At 48.8% G+C, this 19,351-nt stretch overlaps 1 protein-coding gene across 1 annotated transcript in view; it reads right to left on the bottom strand.

Annotated features, from left to right (window-relative positions):
* The window catches only part of tmtc2a (transmembrane O-mannosyltransferase targeting cadherins 2a), a 56,477-nt gene that overhangs the window by 12,992 nt on the left and 24,134 nt on the right, over positions 1-19,351 (bottom strand). Inside the window, 6 exon segments of the mRNA XM_079755442.1 lie at positions 4,056-4,177; positions 6,705-6,783; positions 8,135-8,319; positions 9,148-9,233; positions 10,914-11,028; positions 12,630-13,557. Coding sequence (XP_079611568.1) covers positions 4,056-4,177; positions 6,705-6,783; positions 8,135-8,319; positions 9,148-9,233; positions 10,914-11,028; positions 12,630-13,557 — 1,515 coding nt within the window.

The following is a 19,351-nucleotide window of genomic DNA, read 5'->3' as shown; positions in this document are numbered from 1 at the left end:
GTGTGTTTGGGTGTGTGTGTTTGGGTGTGTGTTTGGGTGTTTGAAGTGGTGTGTGGGAATGTGGTGGCGAAATATGGGGAAATGAACTAAACTAACAGTCAAAATGCCTACAGGGCACAGCGGCTGTTGGTGTGTGTGTAGGATTTTTTTGTAGTATATAACTGCACACAGGTATACACAAGTACATACACACACAGAAACACACACATATGTCCAAAAACACACACACCAACATGCTTCAATAAGCTCAGGAACTGAGTTGTGCACCCGTAGTGCTGAGAGAGAGAGAGAGAGAGAGAGAGAGAGAGAGAGAGAGAGAGAGAGAGAGAGAGAGGGAGAGGGAGAGAGAGAGAGAGAGAGAGAAAGAGAGAGAGAGAGAGAGAGAGAGGGACAGGGAGAGAGAGAGAGAGAGAGAGAGAGAGAGAGAGAGTAGAGAGAGAGAGAGAGAGAGAGAGAGAGAGAGAGGGGGTCAGGTAGCGTTGAAAGGTTCAGAAAGCCATCTCAGTTCTGATTCAGTCAATTATACATCCCTCCTCCTCCTCCTCCTCCTCCTCCTCCTCCTCCACCTCCTCAATGTCCAGACCTTTGGCAGCTAGGAAAACATCTGCTGTCCCAACGATTGTGTCTGCGTGTGTGTGTGTGTGTGTGTGTGTGTTGTGTTGTGTCTTCCTCTATTACAGATTTCATAGGATTAATGCAGGTGGCGGAATGGGGGCGAGAGAGATTCGCTGCAGAAGATAAAACGTCAGAGGAGACAGAGAGATGGCTCAGTGGGGAGGGCTCTCAGCGTCCGTCTTATTGAGAGAGGAGAGCTTCACACGCACACACTACACATCCTGGAGGACATCTCTTCTCTCTCTCTCTCCCCCCTCTCCCTCTACCTCTCTCTCTCTCACTCTCTCTCTCTCTCCCCCCCTCTCCCTCTCTCTCACTCTCTCCCTCTCTCTCTCTCTCTCTCTCTCTCTCTCTCGCTCTCTCTCTCTCTCCCTCCTTCATTAGGCCCCTGGGTCACCCTAGACCTTCTAATGTCTGACTGATGCTCGTCAGCTGAATAAGTTGTTCCTTTCCGAGGGGCAGATGGATATGTTAGTGATATCTGGGAAGTCACAGTCCACCACAGATCCCTTATCAGCATCTGACAAACCCGTCTTTATTTTCTCCTCAATTGGTGATGATGATTATGATTATTATTGCATAATTATTTCCAGCCCTAACAGCCTACAAGACACAAAACAGATCAATAATCATACATTATAATGTCCAGGACTCCTAATTAGTCAAATCACTGAATATCCAGTTCTGACATCTCCCAATAACCAAATGTGATGAATGTTTGAACGTTGCATTAATTCATCCATTTCTCGATCGCCCTTAACGCTAAACAAGCCGTTGCTGATAAAAAGTCCAACGGTTTGTTTAGCATCGGCAGTTTTCAAAGCCTAATTTTAGCCACCTTATCGCCCGCGGGCGCTGTGAAGGAAAATCAATGGCATCGTTTTGGCATGGGCCAGCGATCCACTAAGTCATTCCCTCTCCATTATTCATCACCCCTCTGCATTTTGCACCTAATTACATTTTGCCGGGCAGTTAACCACCAGAAACTATCAGTATGACTAGAAGTTGCATTTCACGGCCCATGAGCATGTGAGTGCTCGTGTTTGTCTGGGTGTGTGTCTGTGTGTGTATCTGTTTGTGTGTCAGTGGATGGTACCCAAGTGTGACAACTTTGTTATTATAAAGTATGGTGCCATTAAAATGGGTTTCTTTAACAGGCCATATCCCTTTCTGCCTGGTCACCTTGAGACCTCAAGTTATTAATTAAAAATTAGACTTTCAGAATAATCATTTTTCTAGATGTTTTTCTAGATGTTCAGATAACCCGTTGAGGGGGTTAGGAATGTTAATACACAAACACACACACACAGATTGTGTGCATCCGTAGCCCTTAATTATTTGACTGTGTCACTTTCCAAGTACGTAATATATTAATACAGCTTAGTGCCTTCGAGAAGCATGAATAGGCCAGTGTGTGTGTGTGTGTGTGTGTGTGTGTGTGTGTGTGTGTGTGTGTGTGTGTGTGTGTGTCGGTGTGTGTGGCGGTGTGTGTTTGGTGCGCGTGTCTGTCTGTGTTTGAGTGTGTGTGTGTTGAACTAGAACTCTCTCCGATGGGGTATCTTCAGGAATGGATCCAATTATTTGTGTGTTCAACAACCACTGGCACTACAGCCATCCACCATTACAGAGAGTTGTGAAAGATGTGCTTCTTCAAACAGTGGCACCGGACCAGCTTCCCCAGCAAGACCGCGTTGGTCGGACTCCAACCAGATGCATGCTGGGAGTGCGTGTCATCAGCCACCTGAGATCTATAACGTTCCGATAGCTCCGGGCTCCAGTGGAGAGGCAGGGGACGGGGGCGGTAAGGGGCCACATGGTTTCTGAAGATGCGGTTCTTAACGTTGCCTCTTCCGTCCTCTCCTCCCCCTGGGGCCATGGTGACGACTCCCCCACGTGCCCATCACAACCGCCTCGACCAATGGGAGACGGTTATCCTCCCACACGCAGAGCTCGTCCACATCTAGCGGCCCAAGATGGCCGCCAGATGACCCAGGTCAGGGATCATGGAGATCTCACCGCCGTCTCCTAGCAACCCTCAGGTCACGGCTCTTCTGCTGCCGAAGAAGTTTCTTTGGGTTCTTCCATCCCATAATATAAACATAATCACATCCTCTGAATGGAGCAAATCCCACAGCATCTTAACGCAGCATGCGGTAATTCTTTGCGGTTCTAAACGTTCCTATGGGAATGAATGTTTTTGTGCTTAAGAGTCTCGAACAGTGGGTTTCATAAAATAATATAATAATAGAACCATCGTATACTTATTGTATTGTATTGTACTGTACTTGTATTGTTATCGTTTGCACCATAGACCATCCTACACTGTGTTTTCCAGGGCTCAGAACAATGACTCACTGGAGCCTCTTCCTTCTCAGGCTGAGCCAACGAGTGACCGGACACACAAGCCTCCCCGGCCATCCTGGCGTGACCCAGCAACCGAGCACGCCCACCGCCAGACAACGGTGGCTGACACAAGACGCATGATTCAGCCTCCTCTCCTCTCCTCTCCTCTCCCCTCCCCTCCTCTCCCCTCCTCCCTTCTCCTCTCCTCCCTTCTCCTCTCCTCCCTTCTCCCCTCCTCTCCTCTCCTCTCCTCTCCCCTCTCCTCTCCCCTCCTCTCCTCTCCTCTCCTCTCCCCTCTCCTCTCCCCTCCTCTCCTCTCCTCTCCCCTCCCCTCTCCCCTCCCCTCTCCTCTCCCCTCCCCTCTCCTCCCCTCCCTCCTCTCTTCTCCTCTCCTCTCCCCTCCCCTCTCCTCTCCTCTCCCCTCCTCTCCTCTCCCCTCCCCTCCCCTCCTCTCCTCTCCTCTCCTCTCCTCAACTCCCCTGACCCTCTTTCGTCGTTTCACCTCATCTCAGATAAACGACAAACATTCTTCGGCGAATAAAATTGACTTGGTTGCGCATAACTCGGTATCCACGGAATCGAAGCTCCCTCTAACTCCTGCACGGCCTCCTTATCCGAGCTGAGACCACGACCTTGCATGTTGCCCTGAACTCCTCTTCACTGTAACCAGATCAACGGTCGCCCTGGGCTAGATAACGCATTATAATCTGATTTGACGATTCGAAATGGTAAGAGATGAGCACTTGCGTTTTTCACGTTAATAATGCATGCTTGTACTTCTGCCAACCCTGTGTGCGTGTGTGTGTGTGTGTGTATGTGTGTTTGTGTGTGCGTGTGATATGAGCAAGCAATAAGGAGTGACACACAAAGCGAGAGAGAGAGAGAGAGAGAGAGAGAGAGAGAGAGAGAGAGAGAGAGAGAGAATGACACACAAAGCGAGAGAGAGAGAGACAGAGAGAGAGAGAGAAAGAGAGAGAGAGAGAGAGACAGAGAGAGTGAGAGAGAGACAGAGACACAGGGACAGAGAGACAGAGAGTACATGCAGATGAAGCCTTCCATCGTTTCCCTCCAGGGTCATCACAGAGAGGGGGACTCACGATGGCGGCCAGCAGCTTGCCGTAGGTGAGGTGTGCGGGGATGTGATCGGGCTTGGCCCTCAGGGACTCTCGGTACCAGTGGGCTGCGTCCTCCAGCCGGTGCAGCCTCATGTAGGCCTCCCCTGGAACAGAGAGGTCACAGGGTCACCGCTGAAGCTCCTAACGCCCTCCCCGGTGCGGCAACGGGGGGCCGGGGAACCAGGAGATCAATGGCTGCAGCGGTGGCAGTGGCGTTAGGCCTGCGGACCGCCTACCTTCCACACACGGGGTCAGCCATGGGGGTATATACACAGACACACGCCCATGCATAGACACACCCATGCATGCGCACACACATACACACACACTCACAAACAGACACACACATGAATGCAGACACTGACACACGCAAAAAGGTGTGCACACACACTGAATATATGCACAAACACACATATGCAGACACACAAGCACACACACACACACACACGCACACACACACACACACACTTCAAATTGGCCCAGGATAGTTATTGGAGCAGTTGAAAACCCAATTAAACTTTGCTCTTGTCGTCACGCTGATGAGCAACTGTACACCTATTAGACGATTGCATCCACACTAGAACAGATACTACACTCCAGGCCTGTTAAAGCCGCGGCGTCCACTCAGCGCCATGGTTAAGCTGAGCACAGCAGCTCGATAGCAGCCACTGCTGCACTTCTTGGTGCGCCAAGGTTGGACAAAAAAAGGGTTAGTTCTTTATAAAGCAACTTACGGAACCGGGTAATTTGAAAATATTTTTTAGAAAGCGATGGTGCGCTTCGAAACTCACACGCGCGCTTTAATAAATCGCATGCATACTTTAGGGAGATTCGCACACGCGCTCTAGGTAAATAACACATGAGATAATTTTTTTTTAATTTATATTCTGAAAAGGAAGGTTCTACACATACTTTTACTGTGGTTTGAGTTCACTGTAATTATTTAACTTTACTACAAATGGATTCAAACATCATAAGAGCAATCTTAAAAGCAAAAAAAATCCCTGCTGCCTCAGTCACAGTCCCCTATTTCACCGACATCATCCTATTGATATTTCATCATTTTCTGCCTTCCTCACGACTCTGGGGAGAAGATAAGAAGGTTTTGGGACACCATAGGACGGAGGAACGTTCCAGAACAGGTGCAGAGCTGATAAGACCTCAATCCCTCCACCAAGAAATTAGCATTCCTCAAATGCTCCTATAAATACTTACAAAAGTGCTGCACTATCTCAGAAGCAGCGCGTTTGTTTTTGTTCCAAACAACATTGAAGATTGTCTTGAACCAAGTAAACAATGTATCTCATTTTGGCCGTGAGGGTACAAAAAAATGAAAGAAATAAAATGTTTGGGAAATTGCATCACTGCCAGAGACAACAGAGACAACATCTTCCAGCCCCCTCCACCCTAAACCCCCCCCTGCTTATTCAACCAACACCCCAACGCCCTGCACCTGAGCAAACACCCTTCCCTTGCTGCTCTGCAAAGCAGTCTCTAAATCCAATCCCATTTCTCTTTGCAGACATCCTCAGACATCATCCTCTGCAATCTCCAGCCTACCATTTATGTAATTACCAACAGAAACATGAGGAAGGAAGGACTCGATTTGTGAGCGGGATTATCTGATAATCCTCCGCAGGAAGAGACGTATCCACCGCTGGGTCCGTCGCAATGCTGGCCCTGATTGGGTTTGACTTGAACAGCTGGATTCTAAGAAATGGAGATGTGTGTTGATAATAAAGAGACAAAGTGCTGAGTTCTGTTCTGTACGTTGATGAATGGAGAGAAGTCTGAAACGTAGAATTCTAATTGAATTACTTTTTTTTGTTGAAATTTCTAGCCAACACTCATGCTACTGCTAACTACTAACAAACGCTATGCAAATGCTAAGCTAATACTAAGCCAGCGCTAAAGTGCAGCTACAGTCTTAAAGTTGACACTGTAAGGCAAGAGACATGGTTGTGAAATTTCTGGCTCTGCAGTTTCACTTACTGGCTGGGGTACAAAGGGTAATTGGCCACATCACACACTTCAGCTATAACCCAATTCAATGACTTAAGTGAATAAAAATAAATGGGCCATGAAACAGTTAAAACACACTATAAGGAAATTAAATATGGATAAAATCCTTCTCAAACAGGCAATTAAACCACACGTACTGTATGAATCGCTTTTATAATTGAATAAACAATTTTGAATCATTTTCTGTGTGTAATACTGTAACCCGAACCGTTTGGCATACTTTATTAGCGTGTGTGTGTGTGTGTGTGTGTGTGTGTGTGTGTGAAGGCATGCATGTCTGTGCATGTGCATATACATATGTGTGAGAGCACGCATATGCACATTTGCTTATGTATTTGTGCATGTGTGTGTGTGCTTGTGTTTGTGTAAACATGCATGTCTGTGAGCCTGCATTGTGTGCCTGTGTGAACATGCATGTGTGTGGGCATGCCTTTGTGTGTCCGTGTGAACATGCATGTGTGTAGGCATGCCTTTGTGTGTCCGTGTGAACATGCATGTGTGTGGGCATGCCTTTGTGTGTCCGTGTGAACATGCATGTGTGTGGGCATGCTTTTGTGTGTCTGTGTGCGACCATAAACCACCTCGGCTCCAGGTCCTGTGTTGACCTACCCATCATGTTGAACAGACTTTGGGGGGCGAACTGTCTCGGCATCTTGAGCACGGCTCGCTGGTAGACGGACAGGGCCTCCTGCGGGGACAGTAATGGAACCGTTAGCCCAGCCAATCATGTTTGTGGACTGTGGCAGCCTAATTAGCATATTGAAATTGCTGACATGATACAGGGGGGCTGAAATTGGCTAATGCAGCCGTCTGGTGAACCAGAGGAGTGCAACCAGGGCCTCATCTCCAGTACGCTGGAACCCATTGCACTGCATAACATTAGCATGGCGTTGAATGTGTTGCAAAGTCTGGGGAATTTAAATGTTCAAATACGATATAGCGGCCTGCAATGAAACAGGGCGTGAATTTATGGACAATAATGAATGATTTTAGGATTCATCTGGATGAATGGAATTAATCTGCATTGGTTCATATTTAGAGGGAAGAGGCAATATGTTTCAACGCTTTCCCATATTGTCTTCATCATACGATAATAGTACTTTATGAATCTACTGAACAGATATAGGGGTGTGGCAGCAATACACGACAAACAAGAAATTCTAACAAATAAAAAAATAACATAAACATATCTATTTTTGTTGTGTTGATTTTTTGCTACCTTAATTAGAATATAGATCACATACAATAACATCAAATAAAAAGTCGAACCTATAAAAAGCCATAGAGGCTCCTATCAACCCCTAACAATGACTATCCACCCAACCGCACAGACACGTAGGACTATCCACCCAGCAGAGACCGTAGGACTATCCACCCAGCAGAGACTGTAGGACCATCCACCCAGCAGTATAGAGACCGTAGGACTATCCACCCAGCAGTACAGCGACCGTAGGACTATCCACCCAGCAGAGACCGTAGGACTATCCACCCAGCAGTACAGAGACCGTAGGACTATCCACCCAGCAGAGACCGTAGGACTATCCACCCAGCAGTACAGAGACCGTAGGACTATCCATCCAGCAGAGACCGTAGGACTATCCACCCAGCAGAGACCGTAGGACTATCCACCCAGCAGAGACCGTAGGACTATCCACCCAGCAGAGACCGTAGGACTATCCACCCAGCAGAGACCGTAGGACTATCCACCCAGCAGAGACCGTAGGACTATCCACCCAGCAGAGACCGTAGGACTATCCACCCAGCAGTACAGAGACCGTAGGACTATCCACCCAGCAGAGACCGTAGGACTATCCACCCAGCAGAGACCGTAGGACTATCCACCCAGCAGAGACCGTAGGACTATCCACCCAGCAGTACAGAGACCGTAGGACTATCCACCCAGCAGAGACCGTAGGACTATCCATCCAGCAGAGACCGTAGGACTATCCACCCAGCAGAGACCGTAGGACTATCCACCCAGCAGAGACCGTAGGACTATCCACCCAGCAGTACAGAGACCGCAGGAGCCCAGCACTGACCTCCTGCTGGCCCTGCTCGTGCAGAAGCTTCCCCAGGTTGTACAGGCAGCTGGTCACGGAGCTCTTGTGGGCGTGCGGGTCCTTGAGGTTCTCGTCGGGGATCTCGGCGCAGGTGGAGAAGGTCCGCCTGGCCTCCTCCAGGCTGCCCTGGTTCATCAGAACGATGCCCGTGTTCAGGTAGGCCGCTGAGGGGGGGAGGAGAGAGAGAGAGAGGGGTGAGGGGCGGAGGTGAGGAGAGAGAGAGAGAGAGAGAGAGAGAGAGAGAGAGGTGAGGGGCGGAGGTAAGGTGGCGGGGGTGAGGAGAGAGAGAGAGAGAGAGAGAGAGAGAGAGAGAGAGAGAGGTGAGGGGCGGAGGTAAGGTGTTGGGGGGAGACATGTGTTTCACCGCGGGGGGGTTGGAGTTCAGTTCACAGGGTAGAGGCGGGGAGAGAGAGGCGAGGAGAGGTTTGCACAAAGGGTGTACAGACTGTTACGAATGAGATGGTTATACTATAAGCATGTGCAGTTAAAAAAAAGGAAAAATACGGAAAATGCGTACGTCAAAAAATGAGCCGAGAAAAACGTCAAAAATACAAAGAACAGGCCAAAAAAAAATGAAGGAAAGGAGAAGTTCAATATAATTATAATAATTATCCTGTCGAATAGTGTTCCCTTCTGCCCGTCCAATAGCGCCGCCTGATACAGTCCAGGACTGGCACGGGCAGAACGCCTGAATCTCATTATTCGATCATTACAACAGCCGAGAGCCGGCCCGCCCGGCGGAGCAAGTGGTAGGAGGACGCCGTCTCACTCACTCAGCGCCTAAATCACAGCCTGGATGGAACACGGCGGTGAGACGCGGTAATGGCCAGCAACCACCGCCATCTAATCACTGTTCAACAAAGGGCCTCAAAGTAAAGAGCCTCGGAGTAACGGGCATTCTGTGAGGAATCTGTGATGGCTGACAGCGGCTTCCTGGCTCCCCAATCAGGCACTTAGGGGGTTCATGACAAGGTTGGTGGAGGTCTACTCACAGGCCAGGGTGGGCCGGCTGGCGATGGCCAGCCTGTAGTAGTGCAGGGCCTCGGGGAACCTCTCCGTCTCCTGCAGCAGCAGGCCCCTGGAGGACACAGGAGAGGTCAATAGGTCGCCCTGCAGAGGTTTAATAAGGACATCAGGTGGGATCTGGTGTTGACCTGCCGGGCTGGAGAAATACCCCCAGGAGTGAGTCTAATGAAATGGAGGATGGAGTTCACATCAGAACATAATGTTCTCCAGATAAAAAGTTATTTTGTATTATATGGACTACAAACTTTCATCATGAATAAGATAAAATATAATATAAGAATATATATATATATATATATATATATACGCAGGACGATGCATGATCTCGATGCAAATGACACGGCTACTTACTAAATAAATCAATCATTTGAGATAAAATATAACAGAAACAAATTATTTTATTGATTAAAAAACAATTGCATTGCTTTCATTAAAAAAAATAGATTATCCGTTAGATTATAGGGTTGACAATAGCGTCTGTTATTCAACGAAGCGGTCTGCAATTTAGAAATAATAGGCCACTGAATGCTTCAATGGATCAGAAACGAGTATTCTCCAAAGCTGTGTAATAAATAAATATATATATGTTTATATCCATGATGTATGTTGTGTGTCTACACTGGATACCACATAACCCAGCTCATATCTAAAGGCTGTGCACTGACCCAGGCAGCAGAATGTTTCTATCAGGGCTGTCAGGGGCCAGACCAGAGGTCTCTAAACAGCCTCTCTTCACCACAGCTATCCTGTTTCCAGAATTCAGCAGGAAAAATGAATTTGCTCTTTGAGCAACGAGGAAATTCAAGAAGTCACAAGGGCATTGAGTGAGGGCGGCGAAAATGAAATTACCAACAAAACGCTCCGTGTGAGTGTACCTTATCCCAATGCACACCCATCATCCATCAAGCTGCCATGGCATCTCCATTCCCAATACTAAAACATCATTTGTTTTCCCCACCTCCTCTCCTCTGAGTAAATCGCTTTACCAGCTTTAAGGGACAAGCAGGAAAACAAGAGAGGGTGTATAGAGACAGAGAGAGAGAGAGAGAGAGAGAGGAGAGAGAGACAGAGAGAGAGAGAGAGAGAGAGGGAGGAGAGAGAGAGACAGAGAGAGAGAGAGAGAGAGAGGAGAGAGAGACAGAGAGAGAGAGAGAGAGAGAGAGGGAGGAGAGAGAGAGACAGAGAGAGAGAGAGAGAGAGTGTGAGAGAGAGAGAGGAGAGAGAGAGAGAGAGACAAGGAGAGAGAGAGAGAGCGAGAGAGAGAGGGTGTAGAGAGAGAGAGACAAGGAGAGAGAGAGAGAGAGAGAGAGAGAGAGAGAGAGAGAGAGAGAGAGAGAGAGAGAGACAGAGAGAGAGAGAGAGACAGAGAGAGAGTAAGAAGGAGACAGAGAGAGAGAGAGGGAGAGGCAGGGTGAGTGGGGTAGCAGAGAGGGGTGGCCGTGAGGGCATCACTACCGGAGCTGTTACGGGTACACCGGCAGCCCGGGGCTAACACGGGCATTAGCAGCCGCCTCATGTTCTCCTCCAGGCTCCGTAATCGAATCACCGAGGGGAGAGAATGGAAGGCCACCAGGGTCAGCTCGCCCCCAGTGTCAGGTCCTTACATCAGGAGGCAACTCTGTTCTCCCTCTGCTCCCTCCTGTTCACTGCACTACTAACCCCCCCCCCACCCCTACGATGAGGATCTCCCCTCCAGAGGCGGTGGGCAGAGGAAGGCGTGTTGGACACTCACAGGTTGTAGAGCATGTCGGCCATGTTCCCGCGGTAGAACAGGGCGTTCCTGTAGGCCCGCTCCGCCTCCGCCATCTTGGCCTGGTTCTTCAGGACGTTCCCCAGGTTCCCCCAGGCTGCAGAGGCAACGTCAGTTAATGGTTTTACATGGAGTCTTCTGACTGGTCTACTGTTTGGTATTGGCTGCATTGGAATGGGAATAGAATAGTAGCCCACACACGCATCCTGCTCAGTTCATAACCGAGTATATTCACCAATTCATTGTCAGCTACAAAGAGTTTCGATGCAACATGATTACGTGTTACTATATCACAACATGGACAGCGTTGCTCTTTAGTGCCGAGTCACATCCATTCTTCTGGAGGTGTTCAGAGCCGGCGCCTTCATCATCAGAGCGTTGAGCCTGAGGCCGGCGGCAATCCAAGAGTACGCTCAATGGTGCAGCGACGACCAATCAGAGCGCTGCATTAGCCAAAACACAGCGTGTCCCACAGTGCGTCCCAGTCCCAGTGTGTCCCAGTCCACGTCCCAGTGTGACCCAGTCCCAGTGTGTCCCAGTGTGTCCCAGTGCGTCCCAGTCCCAGTCCCAGTGCGTCCCAGTGTGTCCCAGTGTGTCCCAGTCCCAGTGCGTCCCAGTCCCAGTGCGTCCCAGTCCCAGTGCGTCCCAGTGCGTCCCAGTGTGTCCCAGTGCGTCCCTGTCCCAGCGTGTCCAAGTCCCAGTGTGTCCCAGTCCCAGTGTGTCCCAGGCCCAGTGCGTCCCAGTCCCAGTGTGTCCCAGTGCGTCCCAGTGTGTCCCAGTGCGTCCCAGTCCCAGCGTGTCCAAGTCCCAGTGTGTCCCAGTCCCAGTGTGTCCAAATCCCACTGTGTCCCAGTCCCAGTGCGTCCCAGTCCCAGTGCGTCCCAGTGCGTCCCAGTCCCAGTGTGTCCCAGTCCCAGTGCGTCCCAGTCCCAGTGTGTCCCAGTGCGTCCCAGTGTGTCCCAGTGCGTCCCAGTGTGTCCCAGTGCGTCCCAGTCCCAGTGTGTCCCAGTCCACGTCCCAGTGTGTCCCAGTGTGTCCCAGTGTGTCCCAGTGTGTCCCAGTGTGTCCCAGTGCGTCCCAGTCCCAGTCCCAGTGCGTCCCAGTGTGTCCCAGTGTGTCCCAGTCCCAGTGCGTCCCAGTCCCAGTGCGTCCCAGTCCCAGTGCGTCCCAGTGCCAGTGTGTCCCAGTCCCAGTGTGTCCCAGTCCCAGTGCGTCCCAGTGCCAGTGTGTCCCAGTCCCAGTGTGTCCCAGTCCCAGTGCGTCCCAGTCCCAGTGTGTCCCAGTCCCAGTGTGTCCCAGTGCGTCCCAGTCCCAGTGCGTCCCAGTGTGTCCCAGTCCCAGTCCCAGTGCGTCCCAGTCCCAGTGCGTCCCAGTCCCAGTGCTTCCCAGTGTGTCCCAGTGCGTCCCAGTCCCAGTGCGTCCCAGTCTCAGTGCGTCCCAGTCCCAGTGCGTCCCAGTCCCAGTGCGTCCCAGTCCCAGTGCGTCCCAGTGCGTCCCAGTCCCAGTGCGTCCCAGTCCCAGTGCGTCCCAGTCCCAGTGTGTCCCAGTGCGTCCCAGTCCCAGTGCGTCCCAGTCCCAGTCCCAGTGCGTCCCAGTCCCAGTGCGTCCCAGTCCCAGTCCCAGTGCGTCCCAGTCCCAGTGTGTCCCAGTGCGTCCCAGTCCCAGTGCGTTCCAGTCCCCCCAGCATGGCGGCCTCACCTTTAGCGGGGTTGACGCTGATCCCAGACCTGTAGAGGTTCTCCTCGTTGCTCCAGTCGTCGTTCCTCTGGAGCGTCCTGACCCCGTTCAGCAGCACCAGACCCCCGCAGAGGCCGAGCAGCAGGGCGCGGCCTCCCCGGGTCCGCCTCCGGGCGTACAGGCTCCGGGCCCCCAGCGCCACCAGCAGGCAGAAGCCCATGCTGGGGATGTACAGCACGCGCTCGGCGATCACAAAGCCCACGTAGAAGAAGAGGTTGGTGGCGGGGAGGAAGGGCAGCGTCAGTAGGCTCAGGGAGAACGCCACAACGCTCTCCGCGGGGGGCCGGGGGCTTCGCCGGGTCGGGACGGGGGGCCGGGCGGCCCCGTCGGCGACCGACTTCTGGGCCCCGTTCTCGGGGTGGGCGTTGTGGTTTGCGTCGAGGACGAGGTGGTGGCCGTTACCGTTGGCGATGTACTTCCCGTTGGGGAGGGGCTTCCCGTTGGCGATGGGTTTCCCGTTGGTTAACGAGGCGGCTTTCCCGTTGGCCATGGAGGCGGTCTTCCCATTGGCCATGGAGGCCTTCCCGTCGGTCCCGTTGGCCGAGCCGGCGGGGTCCCGGAGGCCGGACACGGCCAGGAGGACGTAAACACAGTAGAAGGCGAGCGACTGCAGGTTCCTCCAATCGGCGAGGGTCCTGACCAGGGGCAGGGCGTCCATGGACCAATCGAAGCTGAGCTTGTCGGGGAAGAGGAGGAGCCAGGCGTTGGCGGCGGGCAGGTGCAGGAAGGTGAGCGTGCGCGTGAGGAGGTGCGGCGAGTCGGCCGCGGGGTTGTCCGAGTTGGAGAAGTTGGGGGGCTTGTTGCCCATCCAGTAGAGGCGGGCCGACAGCAGGAACACCCCCCAGGTGAACAGCACGGCCACACTCTGCAGGACGGGAACGTTCTTCTTCTGTGGTGCAGGGGAAGGAAGCGGGAAGAAGGATTTAACGGGAACGCTGGTTGACAGGGTGTTAAAGCGTGTGGATGTGTGAGACTTATTAATGGAAGGTTTATTCAAATCCGGAGATTGAGATATGAATATTTGGATGGGGATTTACATGTACAATAATAAGTTCGTGGCAATAACACCTCAGCTTAGAATTTTTGTAAAAAAAACAAAGACCATTCAGAATCTGTTTCACTGATATCAAAAGATGTGTTTGTTGATGAGAAGAAACAAAGCATTAACAATGTTACTCTCCCTGTGCCACGGCTGCAGCCCAAATGAGGACATAAGCTGATGACAGGTTCCTTGATTTATAGGTTTATCAATATCCACAAAGTACATTCATGACATAGTTCACAAGTCATGAGTTCAATCAATCAACCAGTCAATAGATGGCTTAACTAAAGACAGAATTGACGCTTTCAGAATCTGCATTTCGAAAAACAGTAATCCATCATTCAGTCCAGTTCATTGTGACTTGTACTCTGAAGCAGTTGTTCCAATCTGGGGACTTCTGGCAGACCACTAGATAGTCAGCAATTCTGTCACAGACCACCTCAGATGTAAAGGATAAACAATGGATTAATAAACGTGTGCATTGAGAGCAGGAACAGGGGTTACAATTGAAGCACCACTATTTACAGGTAACAATCATTGGTGTAGTTTGAAAGAAAGAATAAGAAGTCATCATACTATATTAACCTATGAAATTATCTTTTTAATGTCCCACAGACCACCTGCAGTACTTGGACCCCCGGTTATGAAGGCCGGTCTAAAGAGGTCAGCTCTGAGTGGAGCTTTTCCACTAAGTATTGGCTTGCAGCATGTCAGGATCACAGTGTGACTCATGATGAGCTTAGGACCTCCATTGTGTCGGCAGGTGGGGGACACGCTGCATAGGGTTAGGGTTAAGACCTCTGAGTCGCTAGAATGATTGGAATTAAGATCATTTGTTTTGTCACGCAACTTCTTTAACACCTAATCCTCATCACAACACAATGCAATGCACGAGGCCATAGGGAACACGTTATATACCTTGTGAATTCTTCCAATTCTAATTCAACCCAGTTTACTTGACAGGTTCATGACAGAATATGGTTTCAGAATATGGAATATGGTTTCACACTCTCTGTCTTAAGCATAGCTGCATAGTTGTTTCATCCAACTTACCCAGCCACATATTCCTCGTAAGAAGCTTTTCTAGCCCATAAGTTAATTCCACTGCTAAAGGGGGAATTAGCTGAACATTTCGACATAGCGACGCAGCATTCGGGTGTTAAAGATGATGACCCCCTGGCCTCTCTCGGCTCTCTAGAGAGATAAGCCTATTGCTTGGTAGCTCTTGCGATTTGGTGCGTGGATCGGCCCAATTAATTCAGTGATTTGGTGAGGGTAAAAAGCCACTAGAAGCTTTATTATATAAACTACAAAACAGTTAAGGCATTTGTAGTCAAATCAACTTCAGGGTTTAATGCAAGAGGCCTAGAAAGGACTTGTGTTACAAGAGTAGCCAGTTTACATCCCCAGGGACTAAACTAGAAGTTTAGAAGATGTGTTCGAAGCTTCAGCCTTCTCTGAGATAAAGTGTAGGATGGGTACGTTTACACGGATGTAGTCATCAATAAGCCTAGGGAGTAATTCAAGGCATACCAATTATTTTTTTGGAGGAAAGAGGATCGGTGAGAAAGAGTAGAGAATGAAAGGGGTTAAAATTGTATATTGATTTTGCCGGTTGAAAGGTGGAACGGAGGACGAGATGGATTACCTCGTGCATAAAAAGGGTTTGGGTTTATTGATGGTACAGCTCCCACTGCCTGTCAAGGGAGAAGGCTGCTTGAGAAATCCAATGTTCTATTCAATATCCCAACGTAAACCAATTCCAGTAAGAAAACCGTTTGGGATTTTTAGCAGAATAAGCTTAATTTCGCCCCCTCAGTGCCCGGTCCAATGTGTTAATAGCTCCATAATTGACTGCCCGATCAATTATAGAGAACTCAAAATGCTATCTTTTGATAGGATTAATCGATTTGAACGATCTTGTGGCGGAGCAAATGGCTAAATGGTTCTTTCATTGGTGTGCGACTAAGACTGCTCAAATTGACTCTGATAAGAAGTCTGCTGGTTCGGTATTCAAACGACAGTGTTTCTATTGTGTTTTAAAATTTCACGCTGTGGCACATTTATTGTAGTTGGCATGTTTGCAGCAGGAGATGCCCTTCTCATGCCCTTATACATTACCTCTTCCATTTGAGGACTAGTAAAGCTATTGCTGGCTTAACGCTATACTATACAAGGCACCGGGGAGATTCCTGCAGTGTTGAAAGGGTCTCTGTTCTTGTAAGATAAGACGCCGGTTCGTGATATTTACTTCTTCTGCTTCCCAGAAAATACCCTACTGTTTATCTTAATCAGTGTGCTATCTGACATTTTCACACTAAAACGCATGTCCTCACTTTGTCAGTATTTCACTTCACTGCCTTTGCTTTTGCCGCCAGTTGTCCAGGAAACAGCTGTGTATCTGTGGCATCTGTATACGGCTCGGGTATAGCTGGATATAACAGCTCTGTGTCTAAGTACGGGGGGGGGCTTCATGGGATCGGTGTTGAGCTATGAGCCATGAAAAATGACACTCCATGTGATGTTTGTCTTGATTTAGTGGATGTCAGGCCCAGTCCCCAGCCCACTGTCAAAGCCAACATCTGCTGACCTCTGAGTGTTTGAACTAAGGGGACTCCACAATATCTTACATGTCATATAGGGCCCCCGTCATTTGGAAACATAATCTTTTAGGGATCATCCAACCCTTCTACTTTTTATTTTCCTTTGTTTATCCTATGACTTCTCTCGTAGCTGAGGGACCATGTTCCCCTCGGTCTCTCCCTCTCATTCTAACCTTAGTAACAACACTCTAAGCTCCCAGGCCTGTAGTGCTGAGCCGCGCCATTCATTATCCGCAGACACTGCCTTCATCGCAGTAATGTGGGATCTAGATGGATTCAAATAGGTTTCAAGAAACAGAACGTAAAAGGCTTAGGTAATATATACAAGTGTATCCTGTATCTGCTGGTTTATAAATACAGTACGCCTTAAATCCCTGTTTAGTGTTTCTAAGCATTGACCCAAACCAGCAGGAGTTATTTATCTATAGAATTTTGCTTCTGAAGCAACATTCAACGTATATAACATTAACCTAATGTGCACCAATGTTATGTTTTCAATAGAAACTTAAAGTTATGAGGGAACGTTAAATCTTTGAACTGGAACTACAAGTGTACATGTCGGTCTATAGATGTAGATCTAAATGTAATTTGCCATTTGGTTGATGTTTTTATCCATACATTTTCTGCATGGAAGGGAATCGAACCCCTAACAATGGTACTGTTAACGCCAAACTCTATCAGTTGAGCCAAGACCACCATTGTCCCACTGAAGTGGGCGTTGAATCATTGACCGAATCCCCATCCAAATCCGCAGTTGTGGAACAGTTCTCCAGCCATTAGCAGCAGATGACCTGTGACACTTAAGAACACAAGACAATTTGTTTTACACGGCAGAGATCTCAGCAGCCTTTATACGTGACGCCTGTTACCGCGGAGATAACAGAGCCCTGATGAAGTGCCCCCGGGCGCACACAGCAGGCCCTCTCCGGTCTCGGCCGAGGTTAAGCGTTTCATTTGTGTTGGAATTCGGCCGACCTGCAGCTCATCCGACGCATTCCGGTTCCACTGCACTCGCCCTTTGAGAGAGCCTGACGTTGATGAAGTGACCTAATTACCCCCACAGTGCTGAACCGAAGACACCGATACTGCTGCTACAAAGAGCCATAATGAGAGGGGTCAGGCGGCAAACGTCTGCCCCCACAACCCCTCATCATGCTCAGCTCAGGGCCAGCACGGTGGATCGATGTGGGGGCCTGCTGGTTAACCGTCCTGGCATGGTTAAGTACATCCAGTGAGAGCCGTGAAGACGTCAGTATTTCAGAAGGGAATCATTGCAACACGAGGTTGCTCTATGTTCCTCCGGTGGCTATTGCCCTCTGCACTGTTGTGGTTTTACATGGTTGTTCAGCACTTGCACTTTTTGTAGCTACATCTTTATTATTGGATGTTTTGATGGTTTTGAACTCACTTGTAAGGCGGTAAATGACAGGTTAGTAAAAGGGATGAAACTGAGTAAAACTTGAATAATTAAGTATTGAGTAAAATTAATGATTTACACAAAACAAATATGTATAGACCTTAACCAGTGGCGCATAAAGTGGAATTAACGACATTGTTACGTCGTTAATTCTTTATACTTTATGTGGGAATCCACATTAAGTAAAACGACGGCTGGCTGCACAAATGAACTGGCTGCCAAACAGCAATAACTTCCCCGCAGCCTTCAGGCCACAATGCACGGATGATTCTGGCAGCCAGTTCAGAGAGATCACTACAGCGAGGTCTGAGACACGTCTCTGGGGTAAAGGTTACAGGGTTCAAGGACCTGTTTGAAGAGCTTGACCCGCGATTCACAAGTACTTCCAGCACACCTTTTACCCAGTAATTACCCAGTTATACCGGCCTTAATCAACAAAGCAAAATAACACATTGACATGATATCAGGAAAACTTTCTCTTACGCAAACTATAGAGAGTTGGGACGTCTAGAGAGAGAGAGCTACCTTTGGATTGGAGACAAACAACCCAGTCAGACTTTGATTTTGTGTTGGTAGACTTATAGTTTCAAGTGGTCATGTTTTGTTTAAGCCACTGCTGTGTTGATCTATGTCAAAGCTGTGTTTGAATCACTATTTTATATTGCATATTTTATGCTGTAAAGCAGGCACTACTGTTTTGCTTATGTTTACATATGCTCCGGGAAACAGCATATCTATCCATGTTGAATACTGCTATAATAATAGATGGAAAATCTGACAAAGTATGATGAATACTGTATGATGAGTGAGTTATGTGAAACAATTTTCCCCTTGTAAATAAATGTGGTTTCCCGTATTTAGCTCAGGTAAGAGGAGCCCCAGCTTTATAACAATCAGTTTCGTGACGAATTTCATTGCGATAATTTCATATCGTATTATCATGATTCATATGTGGAAATCTGGAACGGCTTTTCAATCACTTTGTGGATATGGGTTGCATTCAATTGTTCATATCCGTAATGTACTCCTCACCTAATGTGTTACACAATCGAAATTGGAGTCTCAACAATGTGTTGCATGTTTAAATAACACAACATTATGAGTGCGGCTTGAATTAATTTCCTACTGCGGAGACTCTTTTGCTATCTCCTGTTGTTCCAGAGAAGCGACTTTACATTCTATTATTTACATGAAAACAAGGTCCACCGTGAGCCAAACCAATATGGAAGGCAGAATATAGAAGACACCATTTCACGGCTGAGTTCCTCCGGCTTCAGGATAATCAGCCCAACATCGAACGGTCAGCGGGCAGAATCATCTGCCTGACCTTAACCAGAATAAGCAGGCAGGCAAAGGTCTGGAGAAAAAAATGAAATAAAATAACATGCAGTGATTCTCTGAGGAGCCTTTTTGAAGGACGAGCATCAGATATTTTCTCTACTGATTAGCTGCTCTGTCTTTGTTCCCTGGTAGGATTCCTGACCATGTTTTTCTTCAAATTATTCCTGTTATTCAGCCCTCTGATTCCAAATTATTGTCCTGCCGCCAAGAATACAGATTGCACGATCCCTGTTTGAAATGCAAGAGCAGGAAACAATTTAGACTCGGTCTTGGAGGTATA

The sequence above is a fragment of the Pollachius pollachius genome (assembly GCF_949987615.1).
Source record: "Pollachius pollachius genome assembly, chromosome: 18".
Taxonomy (NCBI): domain Eukaryota; kingdom Metazoa; phylum Chordata; class Actinopteri; order Gadiformes; family Gadidae; genus Pollachius; species Pollachius pollachius.
The sequence above is the reverse complement of the archived record's forward strand: the minus strand, read 5'-3'. Positions and strand labels throughout refer to the sequence as shown.